This window comes from Podarcis liolepis, assembly GCF_965112155.1.
Source record: "Podarcis liolepis genome assembly, chromosome: 13".
Lineage (NCBI taxonomy): Eukaryota > Metazoa > Chordata > Lepidosauria > Squamata > Lacertidae > Podarcis > Podarcis liolepis.
This window is the reverse complement of record NC_139573.1, coordinates 48,190,575-48,206,451: the sequence shown is the minus strand read 5'-3', so window position 1 is coordinate 48,206,451 and position 15,877 is coordinate 48,190,575. Positions and strand designations below refer to the sequence as shown.

Below are 15,877 nucleotides of genomic sequence, written 5' to 3'. Positions count from 1 at the left end.
GTGAGTCCCTGTGCGCTGCGCTAAACCGGCACAGCGCGGAGCGGGGACTCGCTTCCGCGGAGCCAGAAATCATGTCTGCACATGCACAGGCGCCAAAAATCACGTCTGTGCAGATGCAGACGCCAAAAATCACGTCTACACAGACGCGATGTGGCCCGCAGAGCAATCTCCGCGGGAGTGAAGCAGCCCAGGTGAGGTAAACCTTGCTGACTCCTGCTCTAGGGAATAGACAAGGTGAAGCCGAACAGTCGAGTGCCTTGTGACCCTCAACAGCCTCACTCCTGTCCCTTTTAAACTTACCCCAGTGATTTGAAATGTCTTAACATGTAATGCCAGTAAAGGTATTTGTATCATATTGTACTTAAATATATTGATCGTAAGACTCCATAGTCAAAGCCTTTCGTTGCCTCTTACAAGCTTGTATCACAAAGGCCTTTCCTTAATAGTTCCTTGCGCACGAAGGGGGGATTCGAGGTTTGTCTTTTAATTTTTATTACATATTTTGCTGATAATAATTTTTTTAGTTTTCAATTACAGTCCAAAAATAGCCTCATTATAACTATGCCAAATTATAATACAATTACTAATACCAATTATTTGGATCCTAAATTATATAATTTAGGTGTCTCCCCCCCCTGCATGCTAGAATCTATTACATATCTTGTGTTTTTTATATTGTGATTTTATGTTGTGAACTGCCCCGAGATCTATGGGCATAGGGTGGTATGCAAAAATAATAAATATAATAATAATAATAATAATAATAATAATAATAATAATAATAATAATAATAATAATAATAAAAATAAAATAAGTTATATTGGGGCTCATCCAGACATGCTTTCACACTTTCCAGGCAAAGGTCAGTACTTTAAAGCTATGTCTCAGTTTGTTGTTGTTTTGCAGTCCTAGTGATTTCCCCAGGAAACCCCACATTTTACTGCTTAATCGAAGGAAACAGCAATCCACCGAAAACTCAATTGCTGTTTGCTCCGATTCAAAGGTAAAATGTTCTTGAGGAAACCACCAGGATTTTAAAAAAGCCCACTTGGACATAAAGCTTTGAAGCCAGGGCCTGTGGCTTAGATATGTAGTACAGAAAGAAATTCTGGGTGAGCCCTTATACCAAGTCCGGCCATTTATCCATGTAACTCTGTGTTGTCTGATCTTCTCTCAGGCAGGAATAAATCTTTCCTTTACCTGTTACCTGAGAGCCTGTTAACCGCAGGTGCCGGAACTTGAACTCGGAACCGTCTGTGTGCAAAGCCTAGTTCTCAGGAGTGGGTCACACATGAATGCGTGTCTCATCACTTGATAACACTTTAAAAAAAAACCACGTTAACAGTATCTTTTAAAATACATTACATGCATATAATGGCAGCAACCCTCAGTTAAGACTCAGCTAGAAAACTGCAGATTCTATTTTTTCTGCTAGTTCAAGGGAAGTCGTTCCAGGATTGGACTGAGAGATTCCCCCCCCCCCAAAAAAAAATTAATAGCACTAAGACTCACTGGTTAAAACTCACAAGTCTTAGTGTTATCATAGCTGATGGGGGGGCCCTTTCTGTAGGTCTTAACCTACATATTTTAATTGTTTTATATCTGTATTATTTACCGTGCTCTAGCTTATAGATTTTAATTTCAACCTGTGTATATTTACATGTTCTCTATCGCTGCATATGCCCATTATTTTTTCTGGTCTGTGACCATAATAAAGAGCTTCATTCAGGACTCACAGGGTCTTCCACTGAAACTTCGGTGCATGACATACAAAAGGAGATGTTTTACCTAACACACTGCTGACTTGTGACATTCATTGCCCTAAAGTTAGAGATGGCTTTTAACTTTAAGCTTCTCTGGTTGAGATCCTGATTGTGGCTTTCCTGTGTCATATCTAGTTTGACTCTTCTACTCGTTGCTTTAAACCTGCAATTGTGTTACAGTCCGAACTTTATTCTCACACCTGCCTTTTTCTTTCTCGTGAAGAAAATTTTTATTTCCTCGAGGGTGCGCTTGATGCCCTGCTCTGTGGGAACAGCTCTGACGCAGGGTGAGTGAGATCTGTCCCGACCGCGGATCCCTTTTTGACAGGGGTAGACAACCTAAGGCCCAGGGGCTGGATGCGGCCCAATTGCCTTCTCAATCCAGCCCGTGGACGGCCCAGGAATCAGCATGTTTTTACATGAGTAGAATGTGTGCTTTTATTTAAAATGCATCTCTGGGTTATTTGTGGGGCATAGGAATTCGTTCATTCCCCTCCCCCCCAAAAAAAATATAGTTCAGCCCACCACAAGGTCTGAGAGACAGTGGACTGGCCCACGGCTGAAAAAGCTTGCTGACCCCTGCTCTTTAGAGTGGGAGTGGGGAGGAGATCTGTCTTCTAGTGACTCGACCATTTTAAATCAATGTGAAAACTGTGCTGATTTAAAGAATGGTGAGGTGGGGGGGTGGAGTCCCTCAAACATGGCGCCCTCAAGATGTTTTTGATCTCCTTGAGACAATTGGACACGCTGTTTGGGACTGATTTAGAATCCTGCAACATCTAGAGGGTACCACATCGGCTAGCTGTCATGGAGCAAGCCGGTCGATAAATCAACACAGTTCAAAGTTGCAGTTAACTCTGGATGAGCCAAAAACACGATCTGACGGAGTGTCAGGCCTAATGAACGCAGCCGCTCGTTCCCTGTAGGTCTTATGGCATGAAACCAGTTGCTGAGACTAAAGGTCCCGCCTCCCCCTAAACCACTGAGCCTCTTGGGCTTGCTGATCAGAAGGTCGGCGGTTCAAATCCCCGCGACGGGGTGAGCTCCCGTCGCTCTGTCCCAGCTCCTGCCAACCTAGCAGTTCAAAAGCACGCCAGTGCAAGTAGATAAATAGGTACCACTGTGGTGGGAATGTAAACATCGTTTCCATGCGCTCTGGCTTCCATCACAGTGTCCTGTTGCGCCAGAAGCGGTTTAGTCATGCTGGCTTACGACCCAGAAAGCTGTCTGTGGACAAACGCCCACTCCCTCGGCCTGAAAGTGAGATGAGCGCCAAAACCACATAGTCGCCTCTGACTGGACTTAACCGCCATGGGGTCCTTTACCTTTACCTTTTAGGTCTCCTGTTCTATGTCTAGCCCTTTTCTAATTCCAAGAGTCAATAGAACTGACAAGAGCAGAACTCCATATTACCTGGTAACTGGTTACTGTAATTCTCTGCTGGGGGAAAGTGTTGGATGACGGGCAGCTATACAATTCTTAAAGCTGGCAATTCTATATTCAGGCGGGGGGGGGGGGGAGAATGTGGAATGTGGTTGTTTCATGCCTGGGTTCTGCATGGATTTAGTAGGAACTTGATGCTGCTCTTATGACCTCTCCTTGCATGATGTCATTGCTGACATCCTTCCTTCCCTCTTGTAGGCAATGCCCAGAAGGGTATCTCTGCATGAAAGCTGGCCGGAACCCAAACTACGGCTACACAAGCTATGATACCTTCAGCTGGGCCTTTCTCTCCCTGTTCCGTCTCATGACTCAAGACTTCTGGGAGAACCTCTTTCAACTGGTAGGCCAAACTTACCGTATTTTTCGCCCCATAGGACGCACCGGCCCATAGGACGCATCAAGTTTTTTTTTTGGGGGGGGAAATTATTTCTCCCCCAGGCGCTTGTGGGGCCGACAGCGGGGAGAAGCGCTCTTCTCCCCGCCGCCCGCCTTCAGATCAGGTCCGGGGACAGCGGGGAGACGCGCTGCGCCTCCCCACTGTCCCCGGAGCTTGCGGGGCTGGCGGTGGGGTCTCCCCGCCATCAGCCTCCAAACCACTTCGGGAGACAGCGGGATGGCAGCGTTCCGCCTCCCTCTGTCCCCCGACCTTGTGGGGCTGGCGCTGGGGCTCTCCTGAAGCCTGGAGAACGAGAGGGGTCGGTGCGCACCGACCCCTCTGGCTCTCCAGGCTTCAGCGAAAGCCTGCATTCGCCCCATAGGACGCACACACATTTCCCCTTCATTTTTGGAGGGGGAAAAGTGCGTCCTATAGGGCAAAAAATACGGTATGTTCTAAGAAAATGGGGACTTTGGGGCCGCATGTATGATCTACTTCAGATTGGACCCTCAGGGTCTCTTCCAACTTTAAAGTTCTATGATTCTATATTCCGGAGAGCTTTGTTGTTCCATGGAAGCTCATTGGGGTTCCTTGGGGTTCACATGTAAGGAATGGATGTAATGCTAAGCCATGGCTTACCAGGCACGGGCAAATTGTGTCTGCTTTGCTGCTAGCATGAACTGGGAGGAAACAAACCATGTTTCCTCATTTAGCATCATATCCAAACCAGGGATCATGGCTTGTTATGGTCCCAACGAACCACGATCTGTAGCCAAGGTTTGTTCTTGGTTTACTGGTTACAGTTCGCTAGATCCCTGGTCTGGATGTGATGCTCAGCCAGAGATAATGGCTGTGGTTTACTTTGGTATGTGAACAAGGGCAGTAAGAAGATCACTAACAGCTGATAAACATTCCTGAAATAAACACCTTGCCCACCATGGCAGTCTTGTCTTTGCAATTTGGGTTTGCTGGAGAGTGTTGAGTGCATTCTGGGGGCACATCCTTAACTGAAGGGTGAAACCCAATAGGCTTGACCTGCATTTTACACAAACTGTGTGTGCACTCTAATAAAACATTCCCCTTCGCTTTAATCCTCCACAGGGTTTCCTTGGATGACAGATTGATTGTGGGAAAAGTTCCTGGAGGTAGAGAGAGTTTGGAAGAATGTACCATGGGCAAACAATTTTCCACCTGGCAAACGGCATGTGGGGAAATGGTTAAACCCAGTGGTGGTGTCAGGGCAAGACTTTGAGTTAAACGTCCGGGGCTGAATTATCAGAATGAACGGCAACGTCTCCAATCGCAGCAGGACTCGCTTGCCACATTTCAAGACAAGTGGAGTAATATATTACCTCTAAAGAGGAAATCAGTAAAAGGAGCGTCTCCACCCCCATCGTTCAGCCCAGACATTGAGGTCTAGCTCCGAGGGCCTTCTGGCAGATCCCTCATTGCAAGAAGTGAGGTTACAGGGAACCAGGCAGAGGGCCTTCTTGGTTGTGGCACCTGCCCTGTGGAATGCCCTCCCATCAGATGTCAAGGAAATAAACAACTATCTGACTTTTAGAAGACATCTGAAGGCAGCCCTGTTTAGGGAAGTTTTTAATGTTTGATGTTTGATTGTCTTTTTAGTATTCTGTTGGGAGCCGCCCAGAGTGGCTGGGGAAACCCAGCCAGATGGGCAGGGTATAAAAAATAATAATAATAATAATAATTTATTATTTATACCCTGCCCATCTGGCTGGGCTTCCCCAGCCACTCTGGGCAGCCTCCAACAAAATATTAAAATACAGTTGTTGTTGTTGTTGTTGTTGTTGTTGTTGTTGTTGTTGTTGTTGTTGTTACTGGTTAAATCACACCACCAACACCATGGTCCTGACCTGAATCTTGGGCTGCTTTTTACAGAAATGTAAGCAGGCAAGAGATCCAGTGACAGCCTCGTCCAGTTTAGTCTCCAGTCCCAGAATGATATTTTCAAATGCTAAGGAAACATGTGATGTAGCAACACGCAGAGGTGCCCTTGAGCATGCACAGAAAGCAAAAGCCTGTATCTGAAGGTAGAGATGAGGGGTCCTTCAGTAGAAATGGTGACAGGACGCTCTTCTTCTTCCCCATAGACCTTGCGAGCGGCTGGGAAAACGTACATGATCTTTTTCGTCCTGATCATATTCTTGGGATCCTTCTACCTCATCAACCTGATCCTGGCTGTGGTAGCGATGGCTTATGCCGAGCAGAACGATGCAACTCTGCTGGAGGAGCAGGAGAAAGAGGCAGAGTTCCAGCAGATGGTGGAGCAGCTGAAAAAGCACCAGGAGGAGCAACAAAGGCTGGTTGGTGATTTTTTGATGGTATTCCTTTACTCTGCCTCGCTCAGTTCCGAAAGCTCTGAGTGCGCCAATACTGCTCTGCATTTTCCCTTTCTCAGGTGATTCAGGCGATGTAGAAATAAGATTGGGGTTTGGCTTTTGCTGCCCAACTCCCCAAGGGACTAAGTCATGGGTAGGCAACCTCAGGCCCGGGGGCCGGATCCGGCCCAATCACCTAAATCCAGCCTGCAGACAGTCCTGGAATCAGCATGTTTTTACATGAGTAGAATGTGTCCTTTTATTTAAAATGCATCTCTGGGTTATTTGTGGGGCCTGCCTGGTGTTTTTACTTGAGTAGATTATATGCTTTTATTTAAAATGCATGTCTGGGTTATTTGTGGGGCATAGGAATTCGTTCATTCCCCCCCCCCAAAAAAAAATATAGTTCCGCCCCTCCCCCAAGGTCTGAGGGACAGTGGACCGGCCCCCGCTGAAAAAGTTTGCGGACCTCTGGACTAAGTCCATCACTGGTCAGAGATGGATGGATGGAAGCAGGATCCAGAGAAAGCAAGGCAGAACTTTATTTTTCTGTTGGTATAAGAATTCCCTCCCCTTCCTTGCAAGGAGGTAAGAGAGACCCAGAACAAAAGTGTGCAAGACCCTTTAAAGACTATTGAAATTGCCCACCCCTTAGCCAAGGAACACCTACAAATTATCCAGGTGCTTTTATTAAGTAGATTTGCAAGTGAAAAGACAATGGGAATTTCCACCCTCCCTTCCCCACAGGTGGGCGGGGTTTGTGGCACCAAGCGGGGGGGGGGGTGCCTCCCACCTGCTTGGGCTGGCCTTTGACCCGCCCTCGGCCAGGGAGGACAATGGACGGCGGATGGGGGGTGGGGCTAAGTCCAAAGAAAAGAGGCTGACCCCTTTGTCCAAGCCTCACGTGGTTTTCTTCCTTCTAGGATTCCCATTTCCTCCCTTCCTCCTGCTGCAGAAGACTATTTGAGGTCATTTTAGGAGAGTCAAAATGGCCTCAGGATTGTTCTGGTTGTTGTTTCTGTCGTAGAGTGCACCCTAACTTTTTACAACACAGGGCAACCCGTGATAGGGTTCATTTCTTTTTGTACAAGAGAATGGGCTCATCTGCACTTCAACTTGGTCTGTGTTTTATTCTGTTTGTCGTCAGTCCCCTCCATATTCCTTATCAGGGGGCTCAGCACCCCCCCTATTTTGAGGGGGCAGAGGAGGCCAAATGGCCAAGCGAGGTTGCACTGGCCTGTACAACAACATTGCCTGACCGGGGGGGGGGGGCGGCGGGCAGTTCCTGGAAATATTTTTTGCTCTATAAGACTCACTTTTCCTCTCCTAAAAAGTAAGGGGGAAAGTGTGTGCGTCTTATGGAGCGAATGCAGGCTGCGCAGCTATCCCAGAAGCCAGAACAGCAAGAGGGATTGCTGCTTTCACTGCACAGCAATCCCTCTTGCAGTTCTGGCTTCTGAGATTCAGAATTCCCCCCCCCCCCTTGTTTTCCTCCTCCAAAAACTAGGTGCGTCTTATGGTCTGGTGCATCTTATAGAGCGAAAAATACGGTACATCTCAGGTGTCAAAGGCCAAGTTAAAAAGGTCCTTTGGGGGATAATTTCAGGGAACTTGTGCAAGTTGGCTAAAATCCCTCTGCCTGCATGCTGCTAGGAATTGAATTGGGAGTTGCTTTATTTGCTCCCCCCAAAAAAAGAAACCCCGAACATAATGTTGAACATGCTAGAATATCTTCTTTTTCCAGCTGGCTTTTGCCAGCTAGTATTAAGAAGGCACGGGCGATTCTCAATGACAGTGGAGAGTATCATGTTTGAATGGATTTTGTTTCTTTTGTCGGTTTCTTTGTTTGGTTGACCTGCTTGGTTAAAAGAGAATGAAGCTTCAGGGGACGATTCTATTTGCAGAGGGTTTGGTTCGCTTGCTTGTCCTTTAACCATTTTAGTTGTACATCCTTCCAAGCCGTCAGCGCAGGGTGGAGTAACAGGCGTTCAGCTGCCGCTGCCGGGGAGCCTGCAGCAGGATGCTATGAGCCAGCAGTTTGCCAGTCCATTCCTGAGCTGTGACGCAGCCCCCTAGCCTCCTTGTTTACTGACAGCATAAATATATCTTGCTGTCAGCAAGACTTGCCTCTCGCTTCCTGGAGTTGCTTAAAACCAAACAGATATAGAAAGTCTACTTCTTCCCGTCAGTCCCGGGCAAATGAAACACTTGGAGTGGGAAAGCCGAGGGGAGAAAACTGCACCCTGAAAAAGCACACAATGCCAGGGATTTTTTTACGCTGCCGGTGGTGTGGTTTGATCGCAGTACATTTGTATTGTATGCTTCATGGTGGCAGAGTGGGCACAGCAGCAGAAGATGGGGAAGCAGTGACTTTTCTGCACTCCATTGAATCCCTCTAAATTGGGCATAACTTCATGCCAACTTTGGGGGGGGAGGTGCGATTGGAAGGTCCATACAGTTAAAAAGGCCTGTATAGTTAAAGCTATGGTTTTCCCAGTAATGTATGGAAGTGAGATCTGGACCATAAAGAAGGGTGATCGCCAAAGAATTGATGCTTTTGAATTATGGTGCTGGAGGAGACTCTTGAGAGTCCCATGGACTGCAAGAAGATCAAACCTCTCCATTCTGAAGGAAATCAGCCCTGAGTGCTCACTGGAAGGACAGATCCTGAAGCTGAGGCTCCAGTACTTTGGCCACCTCATGAGAAGAGAAGACTCCCTGGAAAAGACCCTGATGTGGGGAAAGATGGAGGACACAAGGAGAAGGGGACGACAGAGGACGAGATGGTTGGACAGTGTTCTTGAAGCTACCAGCATGAGTTTGACCAAACTGCGGGAGGCAGTGAAAGACAGGAGTGCCTGGCGTGCTCTGGTCCATGGGGTCACGAAGAGTTGGACACGACTAAACGACTAAACAACGTGTGCGATTGGGGTCTGATGGGGGTATACTATATGGCATATAGCGACTCCTCCCAGTTGCGCCCTTGTCTCTGCCCTGTTTCGGTTCCCCTGCCTGTGGAGTTGCACAGCGCAGCTGATTCACTGGGATGGACTTCTGCTGGTGCCTTTGCAGCGTTGCAGATCTCCAGTGGCAGAGGCATATCTTAAGATGCACAAGTGTAGTGCAGCAGCAGGGGTGCCAGGTATAAAGAGCGCAAGGGGCTCCAGCCTCCCCCCCATATTGAGAGGGTCACCATCCTCTGCTGCCGTGTGTCTTCCACATGCCCCAGCCTCCACCCACCAGCCTGGAAGCCCAGGAGCCGGGCAGTGGCTGGGACGAGCGAGGCTGATCTTTGCCTTTCTTATTCCCAGCCTCTGTCCAGGAGCCTAGGAGTTGGAGGGCGGCTGGGGCGAGCAAGCGCGAAGATCGCCCTCTGTGCTTCCCAGGCAGTGTCATGTGACCTGTCATGTGACCGCACCCCCTCGATGTGGGGGGCACGTCGGCACCCCTGTGCAGCAAGGCTTTTGCACTCATCTTAGGCTAATACGTTCTATAGGGCTTTGAAACAAAATCTTATACAGCGGTAAAGGTAAAGGTAAAGGGACCCCTGACCATTAGGTACAGTCGTGGCCGACTCTGGGGTTGCGGCGCTCGTCTCGCTTTGCTGGCCGAGGTAGCCGGTGTACAACTTCCGGGTCATGTGGCCAGCATGACTAAGCAGCTTCTGGCGAACCAGAGCAGCTCACGGAAACCCCGTTTACCTTCCCGCCAGAGCAGTACCTACTTATCTACTTGCACTTTGACGTGCTTTCAAACTGCTAGGTTGGCAGGAGCAGGGACCGAGCAACGGGAGCTCACCCTGTCACGGGGATTCGAACCACCGACCTTCTGATCGGCAAGCCCTAGGCTCTGTGGTTTGACCCACAGCGCCACCCCATCCCTTTACAGTGGTACCTCGGGTTAAGTACTTAATTCGTTCTGAAGGTCCGTTCTTAAACTGAAACTGTGCTTAACCTGAAGCACCACTTTAGCTAATGGGCCTCCTGCTGCTGCCGCGCCACCGGAGCACAATTTCTGTTCTCATCCTGAAGCAAAGTTCTTAACCCGAGGTAATATTTCTGGGTTAGTGGAGTCTGTAACCTGAAGTGTCTGTAACCTGAGGTACCACTGTAAAACCTTTTTTAAAGGTTAAAATGGAATGAGCCCATGCAGCACAGGCAGTGGTCTCTCAGAACACCCTCAACACTCAGAACAAAGTATACAGTGGTACCTTGGTTCTCAAACTTAATCTGTTCTGGGAGTCCGTTTGACTCCCGAAACGGTTCAGAAACCAAGGCATGGCTTCCCATTGGCTGCAGGAGCTTCCTGCACTTAATCAGAAACTGCGTCGTTCGGCTTCTGAAAAATGTTTGCAAACTGGAACACTCACTTCTGGGTTTGCAGAGTTGGGGAGCTAAAATGTCTGAGTATCAAGGCGTTTGAGAACCAAGGTACGACTGTGATTTGCCTTCAGCCTGACCTGCCTGCTATGCACTTCTCATATGTGAGCTCCTCCTTCAGCCCCTGATGAATGCCAGCCACATCAGCCCATGGTGAAATTATAGTGTTCCTGTTTCTACTCAGGGCCAGCATGGATTCTCTTTGGCAGCTCATCAAAAAGATGGTGCGTGCTTTTTTTTTGCATTAAATTTTTTATTAGATTTTCATAACTTTCACCAATTAGTGAAATTTATGAAATTTGTTATACAGTGGTGCCTCGCAAGACGAAATTAATTCGTTCCGCAAGTCTCTTCGTCTTGCGAGTTTTTCGTCTTGCGATGCACGGTTTCCCATAGGAATGCATTGAAAATCAATTAATGCGTTCCTAGGGAAACCGACTTCAGACCAGGTCCGGGGACAGTCTGTCCCTGGACCTCTTCTGAAGGCTGGGGGGGGGGGGACAAGGGCTTTTCTTCCCACCCCCAGCATTTTAAAAAACCCCGGGACAGCGGAGGACTTCTCCGCTGTCCAGGGCGATCTTAAAATGCTGGCGGGCGGCATTTTAAAATCGCCCCGGGACAGCGGAGGACTTCTCCGCTGTCCGGGGCAATTTAAAAGCCCCTGGGAAGGCAGGCAGGGGGGAGAAAGACTTTCGCCCCCCGCCGGCCTTCAGAAGAGGTCCAGGACCTCTTCTGAAGGCCGGCGGGGGGCGAAAGTCTTTCCCCCCCGCCGGCCTTCAAAAGCCGTCGGCGACAGCGGAGAAAGGCAGCGCCTCTCCCGGGAAGGCAGGCAGGGGGGCGAAAGTCTTTGCTCCCCCCGCCTGCCTTCAAAAGCCGTCCGTGATAGCGGGAAGCGCTTCCCTGCTATGCCGGACTCCTTTTAAAATGCTGGCGGTGGGGAGCAAAGCCTTTCGGCCCCCGCCGGCCTTCCTGGACCTCTTCTGAAGGCCGGAGGGGGGGGAAAGGCTTTGCTCCCCACCACCAGCATTTAAAACAGGTCCCCGGAGATTTCCCTATGGGCTTTCGTCTTGCGAAGCAAGCCCATAGGGAAATTCGTCTTGCGAGGCGCCTCCAAAACAGAAAACCCTTTCGTCTTGCGGGTTTTCCGTCTTGCGAGGCATTCGTCTTGCGGGGTACCACTGTACCTTTCTCTTATGATTTGATTTCCCACCTTTCCTTCCACTTTGTTTTTTATATCCCTTCCTTTTACATATTACATGATGCCACATATATCAACAAACGCTCATTCCTCTATTATATCTCATATGATGACCAATACCTGGCAGCTTCGGTGGACAAATATTTTGGTTTCTGTTTCTTATTTTTCCACTTTCCATTTCTCCAAAATTCAGTTCTCTACATTTCCATATCAGTTTGTGATTTTTTTTTTTTAAAAAAAGCCCTCATGAAAATTCATTCACATTTTAATGTGAATTCTCCTAATATAACATTTTCGCTTGCAATATTGCCTAATAGGCACATTTTGCATATTATCGTCATGAATATATGTTATGCAGATTAAAGTAGTATATTCATTTCTGTGAGGTGATTTTGTTTGTGTTTTCCCCAGGCAATTTCCCTGTGAAAACCTGCTCTTTCTGCTGAATCGGAGCAATGGCAATCCGCATAAAATTGCTGTTTGTTCTGATTCAGGGCTTATCTACACTTGTTTCCCTCCATTTTTTCCAGGCACAGTCTACAATTTAAAGCTCTGTGGCCAAGTACCCCCCTTTCCCCTTCAGAGCTTCTCCCGCGATAACCTGCTCTTTAAAGCTACCGTATTTTTTGCTCTATAGGACGCACTTTTTCCCCTCCAAAAATTGAGGGGGAATGTGTGTGCGTCCTATGGAGCGAATGCAGGCTCCTTGGCTTCAGCGATAGCAACGCTAAGCCTCCGAAGGGCAGAGGGAGCACTCCCTCCGTGCTCCAAAGGCTTCGCCTTGCTTTTGCTGAAGCTTGAAGAGCGAGAGGCGTCGGTGTGCACCGACCCCTCTCTCCAGTCTTCAGGGATAGCCACGCGCAACCCCTCCGGCAGGGAGAGGCTGCACGTGGCTATGGCTTCTTTAGCCCTGCGCAGCCTCTCCCGGCAGGGAGAGGTTGCGTGGGGCTAAAGAGGAAGCCAAAACAGCTAGCGCGATCCATACCGCTGGCTGCCTTGGCTTGTGCCATAGCCGCGCACAACCCCTTCGGCAGGGAGAGGTTGCGTGGGGCTAAAGAGGAAGCCAAAACAGCCAGCGCGATCCATACCGCTGGCTGCCGTGGCTTGTGCCATAGCTGCGCACAACCCCTCCGGCAGGGAGAGTTTGCACGCAGCCTGTATGCTGCTCTTAGGGGCTGGGGGGGGGGAAATAAGATTTTTTTTCTTTATTTCCTCCCCTAAAAACTAGGTGCGCCCTATGGTCCGGGGCGCCCAATGGAGCGAAAAATACGGTAAATCAGAGCAAACATCAAACCCCCAAACTGACATTTGCTCCGATTCAGCTTTAAAGAGCAGGTTTTCACGGAGAAAGCTCAAGGCAACCCCCCCCCCCCCACTTGATCACGGAACCTTAAAATCAGGGACAGGCCTTTGCCCAGAAAGTGCAGCGGAAAAGTCAGTTGGGTGAGCACTTAGGGGAGTAAAAGTTTCGAAGGATGTTTCAGTTTGCTTATTGTATTGGGAAGAGCAAAGTTTGTAGCTTTGCCTTTAAATGTTTGCTGTTTTTTTTTTATCCCTGTGTCCTGCGCTAGCTGCTCTTCTGGCCTTGAATGTCCTCGTCTCTTTTTTTGTTTTTTTTTAAGCATCTACAAGAGAAGGCATTTCAGGCATCTCAGAGTTTGTAACAGGCTCCTTCCCTGCCAGCTGCTTCCGCCCACTTGACCCCGAGCCACCCATACAAATCTAATTTTCGGGTTGTGCAAACAGGCAGTTGTCCGTATGTGTGTGTGTGTAGAATGGTGTCGTGTATTGTGGCCTTGTGCTTCTAATCTAAACATTCGGAAGTGGATTTTCTATTTCCAGACAGCGAATATCTTCTCGGGAGGGGGACTTGGCTTGAGACGAATGCCATATATAGTTCAAGTCTTAACAGGACTCTGGGCTGATTTCAATACCTACGGGGTCCGGCCCCTTTTTTGATGGAAAGGTATAATTTGTGAAATAAAACGAGGGAATTAAACAATGTCAGGCAAACAATGTGGATCTGGGGATAAGCAAATGGTCAATTTTGGTTTCTCTCGGTTTCTTATTTTCTGTTTCATCACAATTCTACATCAATTTGTGATTTTTTTAAATAAAAAAAGTCCTCATGAGAACGCACCTGTATTTTCTTTGAACGTGCATCCATTTCTCTGCAGTTTCACCCAATATGGGCATTTTTTGCTGAAAAACTGCAATCCAAAATTGAAACAATGGCTAGTATTGATAGCTGCCTGGATTTCCGTTCATGTATTGTTTTGGAATGTGCCAATTATGTAGATAGGTTTTGGCTTTGGACGCAAACTGATTTGAATTTATCCCTCATCTCTATGTGAATCACACAGAAAGACTCCTCAAACAAGGTGCTAAACACCCCCCATCCTTTTCCAGATCTTTCCTGACAAATCGATGTGGGTTTTCCTTGTTCTAACATTCAGTGACCAGGGATGAGGCCTTCAGTTCCCCCTTCGTAAAGCAGAATAAAAATAGGGGAGGAGGGGAAATAGTCTGCCAGAATATTTATACTTTAAATCTTTTCTGCACAAGCAAGTAAATTCTACTTACGGCATTAACAGATGCCATTCAACTATGATTACGCAGACCTTCCAAGTGCTCCTGTTTTCCAGGGACAGTCCCTTATTTAGAGAAGCCATCCCGGTTTCTGATTTGATCCTGGAATGTTCCTCTTTTCCTCAGGACGTCCCTACAGTGGTGCCCCGCAAGACGAAATTAATTCGTTCCGCAATTTTTGCCGTCTAGCGAATTTTTCTTCTTGCGAAGCACGGTTTAAACGGTTTAACAAAGTCGCAAGACGTTTTCGTCTTGCGAAGCAAGCCCATAGGGGAATTTGTCTTGCGAGGCAAATCGCGAATGAAAAAACCTTTCGTCTAGCGAGTTTTTTGTCTTGCGAGGCATTCGTCTTGCGGGGCACCACTGTATTTCCATTGGAGAAATACTGGAGGGTATGGAGTTATCCAACCCACAAGCCATCTGAAGGCAGCCCTGTATAGGGAAGGGGTTTTTTATGTTTAATGTTTTTATAAGTGTTGGAAGCCATGCAGAGTGGCTGCGGCAACCTAGGCAGATGGGTGTGATATCATTAATCGAAGAAGAAGAAGAAGAAGAAGAAGAAGAAGAAGAAGAAGAAGAAGAAGAAGAAACGTTTCCGAGCACAAGTGTTGGTGCTGAGCTTTAAAGCCCTAAACGGCCTCAGTCCCGTATACCTGAAGGAGCGTCTCCACCCTCATCGTTCTGCCCGGACACTGAGGTCCAGCTCCGAGGGCCTTCTGGCGGTTCCCTCCCTGCGAGAAGTGAGGTTACAGGGAACCAGGCAGAGGGCCTTCTCAGTAGTGGCGCCCGCCCTGTGGAATGCCCTCCCGTCAGATGTCAAGGAGATAAACAACTATCTGACTTTTAGAAGACATCTGAAGGCAGTCCTGTCTAGTGAAGTTTTTAATGTTTGATGCTTTATCGTATTTTTAATATTCTGTTGCGAGCCGCCCGGAGTGGTTGGGGAAACCCAGCCAGATGGGCGGGGTAGAAATAATAAATTATTATTATTATTATTACAATGAGCGCTTTAATGTAGGTCACTGTTATTGTCCCCTGCTCGTAAGGTACAGAAATAATATTCCCGACCTACAACACTTTAATAATAAAGAAGATTATGCATCAGTTACAATTGGCCACGGCATGAAATAGCACCCAGTTATGGAATGTGGCTCTCAGTTGGAGAATCATAACCATCTAAATATATATGTATAGATCTTTATTTATTATTTACATTTCTGTTCCACTTTTTCTCTGAGATAGAACTGGTTCTCCCTACCCCTCAGTTTTGTTCTCACAGGTAACTCTATGAGGTAGGAGGGAGGGAAACCAACCCTGTGTGTCTTGGCTGAATGAGTTGAACCTTGATCTCTCGATACAATAATCTTTATTGTCATTGTCCCATACAGAACAACAAAATTGAAAAAATCTACATCAGACATTCAAAAACCAACAAGCCAGCTATCCCAGCCTGGTTAGCCCCCTAAAAACTCTGATACCCCATAATTAAATACAATATACTCCCATAGAAACTACCTTACATTGCATTTAAAACCAAAATCACATCTGGATAGAAACTGTTTCTCAGGCGGCTAGTCCTAGTCTTTATAACCCTGTACCTTCTTCCAGAAGGCAGAAGCTGATGGAGATCATTTCCGGGGTGCGCACTATCCTGCGCTATCTCTGCAGCTTTCGTATGGAACCTGGAAGCATAGATTTGATCCTAGGTGGGAAGAGTGCACCCACTCTTAGTTCAACATAACTGAGCCCAGTCCGTGCTGGGTACCTCCAATAAATCATTATATATA

The 15,877-nt window shown here is 47.6% G+C and overlaps 1 protein-coding gene across 5 annotated transcripts in view; it reads left to right on the top strand.

Moving 5' to 3' along the window:
* SCN4A (sodium voltage-gated channel alpha subunit 4) overlaps positions 1 to 15,877 on the top strand; it is a 107,271-nt gene that overhangs the window by 36,643 nt on the left and 54,751 nt on the right. For all 5 annotated transcript variants that reach the window (XM_083470421.1, XM_083470422.1, XM_083470423.1 and 2 more), the window contains 3 exons: positions 1,987 to 2,050; positions 3,405 to 3,546; positions 5,697 to 5,909. In XM_083470421.1, coding sequence (XP_083326547.1) covers positions 1,987 to 2,050; positions 3,405 to 3,546; positions 5,697 to 5,909 — 419 coding nt within the window. The remainder of the gene's footprint in view (positions 1 to 1,986; positions 2,051 to 3,404; positions 3,547 to 5,696; positions 5,910 to 15,877) is intronic.